Here is a 13,686-nt window from a genome sequence, read left to right on the forward strand (position 1 = left end):
TGCATTGCTGACAAGCTGTCATTATCAAGTATGCTGAATTACCAGAGTCAGCCGGTGTGCTTCCATTATGAAGTGCTGTCCGACAGGTCAGAGTCTGCCATCAGCAGGCTTGTCAGAGTTGCAACTTTTGTTTTTGTATCCTGCTGTCACTACATGTCATGGGGCTTGGGGAACTAACACACATTAGATAGCATAGACCAGGATGGAAACTATCAATTCTTTATGGAATATTATAGTCCAAGCACATTCAGTAATAAAAAAGCACATTTTGCAATTTCATATCTAATCAAAGACCTAATCATCACAAAACATCCTAACAGAATGTTTATACAGTTTATAAAGTATATACATGTATATAAAGTTTTTACATTTGTATTTTTATGATTGAGCCATCTATATAGACAAAGTATAGCTATTAGCAAAAGTGCCATCCACAGCCAAAACGTCTAAAGAAACATGTTGCCAATGGGAAGCTGATGTACTGTGCAGGCCTAGAAAATGTTCATCTAATTGATTTTTGAGCTCAATGTTCCTCTAAATGGTGCATTAGAAAACAGTTAAAGCTTGTTCAAAGTGTTAAATCCCTCTGCATTCAGGCAAGCATATTTTTTCCTCCTATGCTGGCAATGGAGAGAGAGAGAGAGAGAGAGAGAGAGAGAGAGAGAGAGAGAGAGAGAGAACATTAAAGGCATACCAATTTTGGTGGAAGTCAGCTGACATTCTCAAAACACGTACACTGCCTAGGCTAAATTGCTTAAATGCTACTACAAGAGGTAGCGCTTGCTGATTTAACAGGTAATAAGATTGACAGGCAAGTTGACACACCTCTTGGTCTTGAGTCGATGGACATCAGCGGTCCACATTTTGGGGTTTAATTTTTTCCATTTACAGATGGTTTTGGTGGTTTCTGGAGTTTTCCCTGTGAGCAGATATTTTATAGAAGCTGTCTGACTGTGAGCAGAATATCACATATTACAGGAACATGACCCCAGCTTTAATTAATTAACGCTATGATAAATCGCCTTCCTGAAATGAGGAAGTGTGTGCTTTATGGCATGTGGTAAGCACATTTTTTGCCTAGAATCATTATGGGATATGTCACCGACAGAAACCCAGTTGCTTTTTTATTCCCCTTCATTTCAGGAGCAGGCTTGGCTCGTTTGTCAGAGAGCAGTGACAGATGGATCCATAAAGACTCACGTTCGCACAATCCTATGCTCCCGATTACTCAGAGCCTGATGCCTTTCCGAGCCAAGCTGACGATGACCCTGATGAAAACGGCACCAAAACAGAATGAAAGCGATGAAGGAAAGTAGCTGCTACTTCCTCCTGCACCAGAAGGCTCATTGTTTTCAATTGCTTTTATTCACTAGTAATTCAGATATGATTCAAGTCTGTGAATCTATATGCCGGTGATAAAAATGAACACATGCTTGAGTAAAGGGCAGTATTATCGCTTAAAATCTTAAGCCCAAATTTCAGTAGCATATGTTATGGCGTACAGAGAAAATATTTGTCATAACCTCTTACGAATCTGCTTAACAATGCCAATGCTGTAATCAATCTAGTTTTATTTAGCAAAGATAAAGCCCTGAATATTAAAACTGAAGGCCATACATTTAAAATATGTCTTCAAGGATGTTTATACCGATAAATACAAATGATTCGATTATGAGTAAACCTTTCCACCATGAAACATTGGTCAGGCTTTCACAATGCGTTTGCTCTTGAGATGGCCTTTGGGTCCCTTAAAATAGCAGACGGCAAATGAGAACAGCTGATGCAGCATTCAAGAGTAAGAGCTTTATTTTCATTGAAAAGCGCAAATGCTGAGGCACATTCGAGTCCTTGAGACAATAAGAATCACAACAAAAGAAGCAATGATTCAGCAAAAATAAATCAGCCGCAGTCCAAAAGAGCTTAAAACTGTGTGGAAGGACTGATCAATATTTAGACAAACCAGGCAACTGCAGAGAAAACCAAAATGAGATAGACCTAGCTTCAGACTTCAAAACAGATGACCCCCCCCCCCCCCCCCAAAAAAAAAAAAAAAGCTTTAGCATATTTTCTCCAGTCCCTCTTGTTTGCTAAAAGCCCTTAGCCTAGAGGAATAAAGGTGGAGAAAAAAAATCTCTTGAGATGTAATGTAATTTCCACCTAATTATCCAAGCTGACAGTTTGTAGACTATCAAAGTGTTTCATAATTATGAAACAACAAATGTGTCAAGCAGCTGTTACGGAAGGAGAGATGCAGCTCTGAGAAAAGTGGCACACCAAAGTTTCATAACCCGTTAAAAAACAGTTAAACCGTGGAAACCATGTTAATAAGAGGATAGCAAGAGAAGCATTTGTGTAGCGGCCTGGAAAAACCCTCTACATGGTGACATACGCTGAAATATGTCTGAAATCTATTCCTCTTTGGCGTGTATCTCAACCAAAAGTCAAGCTATAGCATGTTAAAGTCTGGTTAACTACATCAGCATCTCTAGTCTCTTCTCCTGAGGTAAATATCAGAACCCGTCCATTTGTTGAACAGGATGCTCATTGTCTCTCTTAACTCAAATGATTACTGTTTGCTCTTACATCATTGTTGAAAATATTCACTGATTAATTCAGTGAGATTTGTTCTGCTGACATAATTTCCAATTATTTTGACTAGAATTGATGCATTTGTCCTTTGCCATGCCTACAGTGTAAGCGACGAAGCATGTACAATCTGGATAATTTGACTGCTGGTATTTATACCATTTACAAAGTGACTACATCTGGACCGTTATGACACGGGTGATCAAATCCATGGTTGGTCATATCTGTTTTGCTTTGGCACATGACAATTACACACTAGCAAATACAACGACTTCTTTAGGAAGAAGAAGCGAAACTGTTTGTTTGTTTGTTAAACTGGCTCTTTATTTACCCAAAGTGATGTGTTTAGAAAGCCAAGGAAAGGTTAGAGAGCAAAAAAAAAAAAAAACATTTCTATGTCATTTTGGTTATATATATATATATATATATATATATATATATATATATATATATATATATATATATATATATATTGACACTGCTACGTTTATATATATATATATATATATATATATATATATATATATATATATATATATATATATAAACGTAGCAGTGTCAAGTACATTATAGACAGAATTTTCATGATTTTTTGTGTTTTTATTTATTCTCACAGAGAATTCAGCTATAGAGATGTCTGATGAACACTCTGTGAAGGTCATCACTATAATGAACTGTAATAAACTATAATGATCATGCATTTCATGTTATAATGCACATTTACTGCACTACAAATAACATCATGATGAAAATGCATTACACTTCACAGCTTTCAATATTATGCATTATTGATATAATTAAATACCTCACTCCACTCAGCCCCATTTTGTATGGTACAATATGAGACCTACCTTTTTCCCCATAGTTTCTTAATTATACCAGATTAGCTATTATTCCTATAGTGGTTATAATTTATTATTATTATTATTATTATTATTATTATTATTGTTATTATTATTATTTATAATAATTTAATATAAATTATAGTATTTATTTATTACATTATCAGGAAATCATTCTTTAACCCTTTCATGCATAATTAATTTAAAAACATATCCCTATCAATTTTCACATAATCATACAGTCCATGTGTAGGAATTCCATGAGTAAAAAAAAAGTACAAAACACTGTATCTGAAAAGAAAATCTTTCAATGTATATTTAAACAAAAATGTTAAGACTCCAGTAAAAATGTAAAGTGTAAAATATTTAATGCTGATGAGCAAATTTTAGAATATGTATATATATGTATGGACAGTTTAAAACTATTGCATTAGAGGGATAAAAAAAAATCTGCATAAAATAATAATAATAATAATAATAATAATAATAATAATAATAATAATAATAATAAAGAATTACAAAGCTAAGGTCTTCATTGGAGTCTGGTTCAAAAATTTGAATTTAAATTTGTGCATTTTGTGCACAAGGTTTGTAAACATATACAAGAAACTCTGATTGCAATAAATTGCAATATACTGATTGTCCATAAGCACGTCAATATATTGCATAAAAGAGTCAAAGCTTGTCAACTTCTGACAGATCTTAATCTACTCCCCTAAAATGAAAAGTCTATCAACTGGATTACTTGTTTAAAAGAATCAAAAAGTTGAAAAGTCATGCAAACTGATGCTGAGCCATAGAACAATTCACAATGCATAAACAGTGCTATAAAGTGCAATGTATTGGCAATTTCACAAATAACAATATATAATATTGCATATATGTATAATGCATTATAACATTAGGAATGTATTCATAGGTCATTATACATATTGCCTTCATAGAAACATTATCAAACTTTTCTTTTAGGTCTGTGTGTAGTCAGTGGGCAAAAATAAATAAATAAATAAATAAATAAATAAATAAATAAATAAGAGACTCCTATTCTGTGTTCAATATTTGCAAGCGACAAAGACCCATTAAATTGGTCTGAAATCAATCTCTAAGGAAAATCACGTTGCTTCAGTCGACAGCATGAGTTAACCATCGGCTGATATGAAACCATCAAACCTTGTGCAGACCTGATTCGTGGATATAAATAATTAATAAGCAGTGAGGTCAAGCATTCAGATATATCTTCTGTGCTTGATTATCTTAGCTCATACTTCAATTGTATATCTGTATATCGCAACTTTCCTACTTTAGAGGCAAATAGAAAGATAAACTCCCTTCCACGAGCAGTGCTTATCGACCTGAAGCTCAAAAATAACAACCCACACCGATGATGGTCACACCTGACAAGGCACGACATGCCCCGAACACCCGAACAAACTGCTGAGTTGTGAGAGATTTGATTCAGAATTAATCAAAAGACAGTCACCAGCCAGACAGATCATTAAAAGCAATCCACTGCTGCAGCCCCTACAGCTAAGCACAGGAGCATCAAACCCCAACTTAATAGTGTTTGTCTACTCAAACGTAGCATAGATGGCGGTGGCTCTTCTACGAACACGTTTTTTTTCGGCTACCAGATGTTAGATACAGAGAAGCGCACAGAAATGTCTCCCCTGAGCTTAATTCAAAGCCTGGGGAATTCTGGTTTCAACACTACAGTTCTCAGTTCTGCTCACCAGTCAAACTACTGTTTCTCACCATTAGGAGAGACAAAGAAGGAAGGGCACAGGGGAAAAGAATCTGTCTTCACAGGGCTGTGTCTGAAGGCAGGCATGCTTGGGAACAGAGCACAGGATCTATGCCACTCTCGAATTTGAAATCAGCACATGAAAGCTGTCATATCAGGAGACACAGTCAGACAGGTTTCTGTATTTATATTGTTCAAACATTTTTTTTTTTTAGAATAAATTACCACAAATGTATTCTTTCTTCTTTTTAATTACCAAAACCATTCACAGCACTGTCGCCTGAAAATCTCAACCCTGATTAACATGCATGACATAGCTCACGTATCCTTAAAGGTCCTGAAGATGGATTTGATGGTGAAATGCACAGATGGCTTTGATTGCCTCTTTTGTTATCTCCAAGGTAACTTCAAAAAGGACTGACTATATTAAAACCTAGTCAACGTATGCTTATTGGGGCGGCAGCTGCTGCTATCGTATGCATGGGCCACTGTTACAGTCCTGTTGGTTGGCTGCAATGCACTTCCATATAGCCATAAATCTTCTAAGAGACTGAAGTGTCAGGAAAAGGCCACTGTCCATGGAATACCAACTAATCAACCCCTTTTCCGAATTCACAGAGATTCTTCCTTTGCCATGTGCTACTCATTAACTCGCCATTTCTTCATCCATATTTTAATATCAAAGTATCTCCTGCGGAAAACTCGTTCCACGGTGACCTCTTTAAACCCCATTTGCTCCCTTCACGCTGGCAACAGGGAGGAGGCACTGCGATAAAGCGAGTTCCAAACGAAGCTCGGCTCATCTAAATGCAGGCATGAAGGACGACCTGGCGGCTTCGTTCCCTGCCGCTCATTCCTGCCCAGTCAGCTGCAAAGGCATGTTGAATTGGCCTTTACAGAGAGGAACCATACTCAATTAGCAGCCCACTGTGGCCAAACCCCATACTGCCTCATACTAAAAGATACAAACAACAGTATGGTGGGGTTGAAAGCAAAGCCCTAGATCTGGAGAACAGCAGCCCAGCAGGGGATCCACACCCTGCTTTAACACTCTCTCCAGGATGTGGGCCCGGACACAAAATTTGGGGCCACGGTGCAACACATGTTCAATAAAGAAGCTCAAGCTTCAGTGAGTTCAACTCATTGGTCTCAATGCATGTTAGCAAGCATTCAGATCAGGGTTTTTCTTTCTTTCTTTCTTTCTTTTTTTTTCTGTTTATGTGCACAGGATATCTCCCAGAGTTAATGTAGATGAACAAAATGAAGCTGTAAGTGCATCTAAAAAGTACAACCAGTACTTTTATTTCATGCATCATGGCTTATTACAGGCAGAAAGTTAGAACACCACAGTCAACCTGATGGATGTTAGAATAGCAGTGAATAGACATGTACGCCAGCCCCTGTGGCAATATGTTTTAATGTCTCCGTTTCTAAACTGAGCTGTTTGTTCTATTTCAGTTATATGTGAGGCGGAATAATCCGATGCCTTGTTTTTACACTAGTTAGACTTGATGCTTTACTCTTTAATACCCTGATTCCGGGATTATCTTTCCCATGTCCTCGTTTATAATTCACTCTCATCCCCTTGAAAGGAATAGCAAATACCTCAGAAAATAACACACTCTGAAACTTTGAGCTAAGCCCTTTTAGCCCACATCTCAGCACAAGATCACATTTCTGTAACTACATAATAGGGCTGATTTCAAAAGATGGACACGAAATCATATCAGCGTCATGCAATGCAGCTCTGGCTCCGTTCTCCTTCATCATTTTACATATTATGTGAGAACGTAGACTTGCACATGGCTGTTCCCTTCACTCTCATTCTCTCTATCTTTTGTTAGTTTGTTTCATCATATTGCTCTCTTAACCTACATTGGAATCCCAGTCAAAACAGTGACCTGTACTAATGTTGTCTAATGTACTTATTTCAGTTCCTGCCATGGTGACAAGGTGAGAGAAAGAGGGATGGTGAATTAGAAAAGGGTTAGAAACATATGGCCCGAGTTTCTATATTAACTGAGCTAATTAACTCAGCGTGCTATCTTGAGCTATGATTAATGCTCATAATGGCAGTTCAAAATGAATGTGATGACACCTGTTCATTAAAATAAGAGAAATTCATTTAAAGGGGAGCAAGGCAGGTCTGAGGTATGAGTAGAAAACTATCCATATGTGATATTTAATGCCACGCTGTAAGCAGGTAATATGAGTGAATTTGGATTCAGTGGCTCATTAAGTGGTGTAAGTGAATAAATAAACAGAGGCATACCATTTATAGTGTAATTGGCTTCTTGTCCTGTCACAGATTTGCCAATAATAGGAGCCAAGAAATGAAAATGGCAAAGTCCTCTCTGAAGAATATCCCTCATTTATTGTTTGTCATTTATTTGCAGGTAATAAGAAGTAGGTGAGACTGCTGATGACTGAATTGTCAAGGGAAATCTCAAAAAGCAGCTTCAGGCCTGCTACTATATCAACAACAGAGCAATGCAACACAACTGATCCATGACAAGAAGTCTTCCATTACATTACACTTACTTTCAGCATGCTAAAGCTGCTATTGCATGCTCTTTTGTTTCAGTCAAACAGAGCCACATGATGCTCCACATAGCCCGCAGGCAAAGAGGCCGATTCCTTGGTGTTTGTGCCACCCCTCACTGTCAGCCCCAGGGTAAGCTATATAAGTGATGCAAATCACAGTCGTGTGTCAAAGAGACAAAGCCCAACTTTAAATCTGATGAGTCACTTCATCACAGTTGTTTGCTAGATGACCAAGGGTTGTTTGTGGAGAAAGCAGAATCCACATTTAGGCACCTAATGTGCTGACAGATGGCTGGATGTAAGTGCAAGCCTATGGGTAGTTGCAACTGGTAAAGTTAATCTATTATTTAGAGCATTTTTTTGTTATGCTGCATCAACGGGCCCTTGGGAGAGCGCAAATGCACGTCATTCATGCTTACAGTCATGTCCACTACTGACTGTGCAAGCTCTCAGTGCTGGTCTAATCAAAAGAGCCACTGTTCAAATGTTATACAATGTTTTCATTTGTGAATTAACAACGAAGTCCAATACCAATAGCCAGAGCCATATCTCCCTGCAGTTCTCGCCTGGATTCCCACTGAAGCTATGCAGGGTTGAGTCTGGCAGAAAACTGGGGAAAACTAAGGTTGCTGCTGGAAGTGGTATTAGTGAGGCCAGCAGGGGCTGCTCACTATGGGGTCTAATGCAACAGTACAGTGGTGGGGACACTATACTGTAAAAACCTCTCTGTGGTCATTAAAAATCCCAGGACACTTAGTAGGGTTATACCCTGGTGTCATGGTGAAATTCCCCCATTGGTCTTCTCTATCATGGCCCCTTAATAGTCTGAATTGGCAACATCACTCTCTCCTCTAAACTAATAGCTGGTGTGTAGTGGGAGTTCTGGTGCACTATGGCTGCCGTCACATCATCCAGGTGGATTCTACTCACTAATGGTGGTTGAAGAGATCCCCCCCCAATACTATGTAAAGCGCTTTGAGTGTCTAGAAAAGCGCTATATAAATGTAACTGTAACTAACTAACCAACATTGGCTTAAAACTCTGATGCTTGACGCATATTTGACATATTTTCAGATTTCTTGAGCGGTCGTATACCAACTCAAACCACAACTTGTGTTAAATCCGCCATCACAACATCTCTCATGGTTCATATAACTTGGTAACAGAAACATACACAGAGTTGCACAGTAAAGGTCAATATCGCATTAATATCACTTGTTGTATGGCACCTACAACCCTGATACTGACTGGTATTACATACAAAGTGAAAATCACGCTTTAACGTTTTGTCCACGAACTTCACTAAAAAGAAATGAAAGCAAACAGAACAGCACGTGTACTTTCTGATCATTCTGTTTTTGGGTTCGTAAAAAGAAATAAAAACTAAAAAATAATACACGAATACTTCTTTGTAGTTTCAAAATACAGCAGGAGCACCTAAAAACAATTCATTTTTTCATTTTTATTATCAGAAAGCCTGAAGACTGAAAATTTCAAAGCAAACTGAGTCTCTTCGGCTTCTTTCAAAATCAAAACTGAAATCGTAAATGAACTAAAGCAGAAAAAGCATCCGTTTTTCTGAAAACTGTATTTGTCGCCAAGACAGCCGTCAATCATTAGGCCGAGGCTGGCCAATATGACTATAACACTTGCTTTTAGCAAGATATAGATATGGCTTTGGACCTGTATTCTGAAATGACTGCATACATAATCAGAAGAGGATTGTCTGCCACAAAAATATCGGAGAACATGTCGCATGATAGTGGCAAAGTGAAAGGCTTTTTCTCAAGGACTATAAAGAGATTTTGCGCTGAACATGGCATAAACTGACTTGCGATGAGCTTTTATTATGGAGGACAATCCTCTTTTTCGGCCATGTCTACAATCATTTCAGAATGTTGTTCCAAAGCCATACCTAAAGCTTGCCCAGAAGTAAATTATAGACATAATGGTTGGCTTTGACCTAATCATTTCCAACCTTATCTGCAATAAACAGAACTTAAAATAATCAAAGAACTATTCATGGTTTTTTTTTCTGATTTTGTACACAGACCAAGAACTTATAAATGAAATTGTAGATTTTTGCAAGACTCTTTAAAAGACTTATTTACCATTCAGGACCTTGCTTCTGATTAACAGCTCATTAGTGCGGATTCACATGTCAAACTGATAATTACAGCTATCAGTGCACAAACCTATGCGTTGCTTCAATGTTGCTCGAATCTAAAATTATACCAAATATCACCAAAAAAGATTTGATATTTGATCAAAAGAATAAAAAAATGATAGAGGATGTGCTAAATACAATGTAGCAGCTTCTGATTCATTCCCTGATCTGTCTTGAATTAATTTCTAGCAACCATTTTTTTTTGTCATTTTCAACTCTGCTGCTCATTTTCGAATATTCAACTTTCAACACTGTTGAGACCTGCCTTACAGCTGTGAGACGTTTTATATATTATTGATGATATTTAATATAATTTAGTCATTATTTAGTAGTTAAGGAGCCAAGAAGGAATTTCACAACTCTTGAAGGGGTAGTGCAAATATTTAATGCTAATGAGTCAACGAAAGAAAGCTGCCATCGCCAATTAGCATGACATTACTTCTCAAAGAAGCAGGCATCCACTATAACACTATAACCACATCTGCCATATCCCCTCCTTCCTTCATGCTCATTTTACATGTTACACTCTGCCGCTTGCTTTAGTCGTGCTATCAATTAATTATTCTTTCGTAGCTCTTCACATCTCTTAATTATTAACCAGGTATTTTTTTTAAAAAACCAGACCTCTAGAAACCTGTATTAAAGATATCTGAACTTCAAGGCGCCTGCAAATTGCTAGACCTTTCAACCGTGAAGCTGTTGTGGACCACGCCAGCACTCACGACACAGGATGAAATTCACCATGACAAGGGCAATGAAGCAAGACTTGCTGAGGTCTGCGCTAAACAGGAGCGATCCAACAAAGGAGTCATGCATTTTGGCGTGTCGGGAACAATTGGAGGAATAAGCTGTTTGTTGAGAAAAATTCCATGAGACATTTCAAGTTAATCAAGTCCTCGAAATGAGATTTAATATGCTGCTGTGCAAATAGAAAAGGGAAAAAAAGCAATATTTATGTTGAAATGCAATTAATTACAGTAAGTGGAGTGACAATGGCAGCATTACCTTCTCTGATGCTCTAATATGTTTTAGAATAAAGTGACCATTGGAAAGGAAATTTATATTGAAGAAATGAAATGACAAGGATTGAGCATGAAAACAACGAGCTCAAGGATTTCTGGAGCCAAAAAAAGAAAAAAATGTTTTCAGACATTTAACTGTATTCATAGAGCCAAGGAGTAACAGGTACTTCTTTCTGTAAGCATACTTTAAAGTGTTTGCCATCTCTTTGTGTTGAATATTCTCCTCTAAAGGTGTTTACGCTCTTAAAATAAGGACTACACTCCCCTGTGGGCTTTAGCAAAAAACCCCAGGCAAAAAAACCCCCAAAAAACAAAAAAATGACACTTGACTCATATAAACTACAGCTTAAAACAGCAAAGTGTTTTCGCCTGAGGTGAGCATCTTAAGCTACAAAGTGCCAAGTTGAGTCAATGTCTATTGTCATCCCATCCATATACATGTATACAGGACAAAATATTGTGCCTCCAGGACCATGGTGTAGCAAACAATACAGTACAACAAGTCTAGATAAGAGCAAGGCACAAAACTAGGATGCAAATGTACTGAAATAAGCCGCAGGTACTGCCAGAGTCTGTGTGTGAAGCACTCACCGTCAGCGGCTGCAGAGCCAGGGGCGCACACGCTCACGTTCCCTGAGCCGGTCTTAACTAAGAACGAAGAAGCAGGGCCAAACTCATCCTCCGACTCAGAGTCGGGGTCGGCCCGAGGCCCGCTGTTACCTAGCAACCTTCCCTGGCTCTCACTGGCTGCGTGGGCAAGGGGTGGGTAGGGGGAGGCGACGGGGGAGGAGGAGCCAGAGGAGCAATGCAGAGGAGGACCTGAGAATCACAGACACACACCACACACAGACACAAACACACCAGAGAGAACGTAAAACAAAATACATATGTAAAACATAATGTCACAAAAAAGCATGCAAATGCTGTGATGTATGAATAAAGTCTGTCTGTCTGCCCTGTCTCTGAAGCCATCATCCAGGAGGCAGGATTTAAATGAGTGATGGGTCTCACCGCTGGAAACACATCCAGCCGTTTTGAAAAAAAACGTCAATCAGGGACGGGTGTTTCGAGAGACTTCGGTCATGCAAACTTTATGAGTATTAAATGAGTATTGAATATGATTAATAGTGGGCAGAAAAGTAGTAGGCAAACATGGTGCACATATATTACATGAGAAAAAACACAACATGAAGCAGGGCTGGGCAGTGAGACCATAAAATATCGATATTGTGATCAATTACGTCATAATGCACTTTTTTGAAATATCCTGTTTATAAACAAAAGACTTTAAAAAAACATTAAATAAAAGTATCCTCAAACTCATTCTAAAAGGTGTATTTTATTGTATTTTATTTCTTTTTGGCAGGTTGTTATATAACAAACCTATATATCGTGTCACATTTCGTGTATCATAAAAATGTACCGATGTTTCGGTCATATAGCCCAGCCCTAACATTGAAATATAGTCTTTAAACTATTAATTATCAACACAATGTGTTAACAACATCCACTTTGTTTTTAACTTCATTCTTATTCTTTGCAGTAGGGAGCAGAAATGAGTGAAAAAAAAGTTTAAATATATCACTTTGCACAGCACCTATGTGTTTGTTTGCCAATAAACGTTTGTTTAAATGTATATTCTAAATAACATCTATGTACTAACTCTATTAAATATCGTTGTTAACTCAAACTTTGTTTTTTTTCTTTATTTGACGTACGAGTCCAATGAACTATACCAACGTTTACACCTAATTAACGTAGAACTCTTTCTGGCTGTATTCATCCATCGAGCATCATGAGACTATCAGTGTTACTTCATTTCAATAATTCAGTTCTACGTACGCTTTTACTTTTTGAATCCTATGCAGTCTAAATCAAATACAGTACGTAAAGTTCTTCCAAGCGCAAACATTGACTCAGAAGAAGTCTAGCTCATTAGTCTGCTTGTTTAATGTTCACATGCAGCATGATTACACCACCAGCATTCTTTCATGCAACACAGCACAAAGACAAAAATAAAATGTCATTTGCAAGATAACAGATCCTAAAATAAGAGCCCAAGCAGAACAATGCTAAAATGCTCTAAACAGAGGGGAACACCTGATGTGGTCTACTTTACAACGGCCTATTGCTTGTGCTTGAGCAGAACAACAGTCCTTGGCATCTTACACGGGCTTTCAATTTCCACATTTAAGACTCATTGTGTTTTCACTTCATTTTGTCATGGAGAGTTGAATCCTGGCAGTGGCCCCAATAAAGTGTGATTATCATTCGATGTTGTTCTCCCACATGCTGAAAAATGAGTACTTAAGTAACATCACTGCAATGAGCTCAGCCTATCAGTCTAGTCTCATCAGCCATGCCTCGTCTAGCCACGTTAAAACTGAGCTAAAAAGCGAAATGTACTTAACAATCATGTGCTGATATATAGATCACTGACAAACAAGACAATTAGGAAATAATTAAAATTAACATTAAGACACTGAGAAAAACATCCAGGCAGACATCTCATCATTACAGGGCTTCTTTTCATCACATATTTTGCAAGGTCTTATGGGTCATACTTATGTACAAGGAACAAATCAAAACGAGGCGTTCACAAACAGCCGGATTCATGCCAAAAGTCCAGTCATAATTACTACAGGCAAGTAAACCAACCTTTTTCCCTCACAATTAAATTCATCATGCATTCATTATGTTTCACCTTGTGCTCAACTGTGCAAAACTCTTTAACTGCTTTAAGTAATGAACTCATTGTTTCTTAGCTCAGACCTGCACATCGAC

The 13,686-nt window shown here is 37.8% G+C and overlaps 1 protein-coding gene across 1 annotated transcript in view; it reads right to left on the bottom strand.

The window, feature by feature from the left end:
- Window positions 1–13,686, bottom strand: part of tenm4 (teneurin transmembrane protein 4) — a 220,114-nt gene that overhangs the window by 122,034 nt on the left and 84,394 nt on the right. The window contains exon 4 of the mRNA XM_053687323.1: window positions 11,494–11,721. Coding sequence (XP_053543298.1) covers window positions 11,494–11,721 — 228 coding nt within the window. The remainder of the gene's footprint in view (window positions 1–11,493; window positions 11,722–13,686) is intronic.

This window comes from Ictalurus punctatus, chromosome 17 (genome assembly GCF_001660625.3).
Source record: "Ictalurus punctatus breed USDA103 chromosome 17, Coco_2.0, whole genome shotgun sequence".
NCBI lineage: Eukaryota > Metazoa > Chordata > Actinopteri > Siluriformes > Ictaluridae > Ictalurus > Ictalurus punctatus.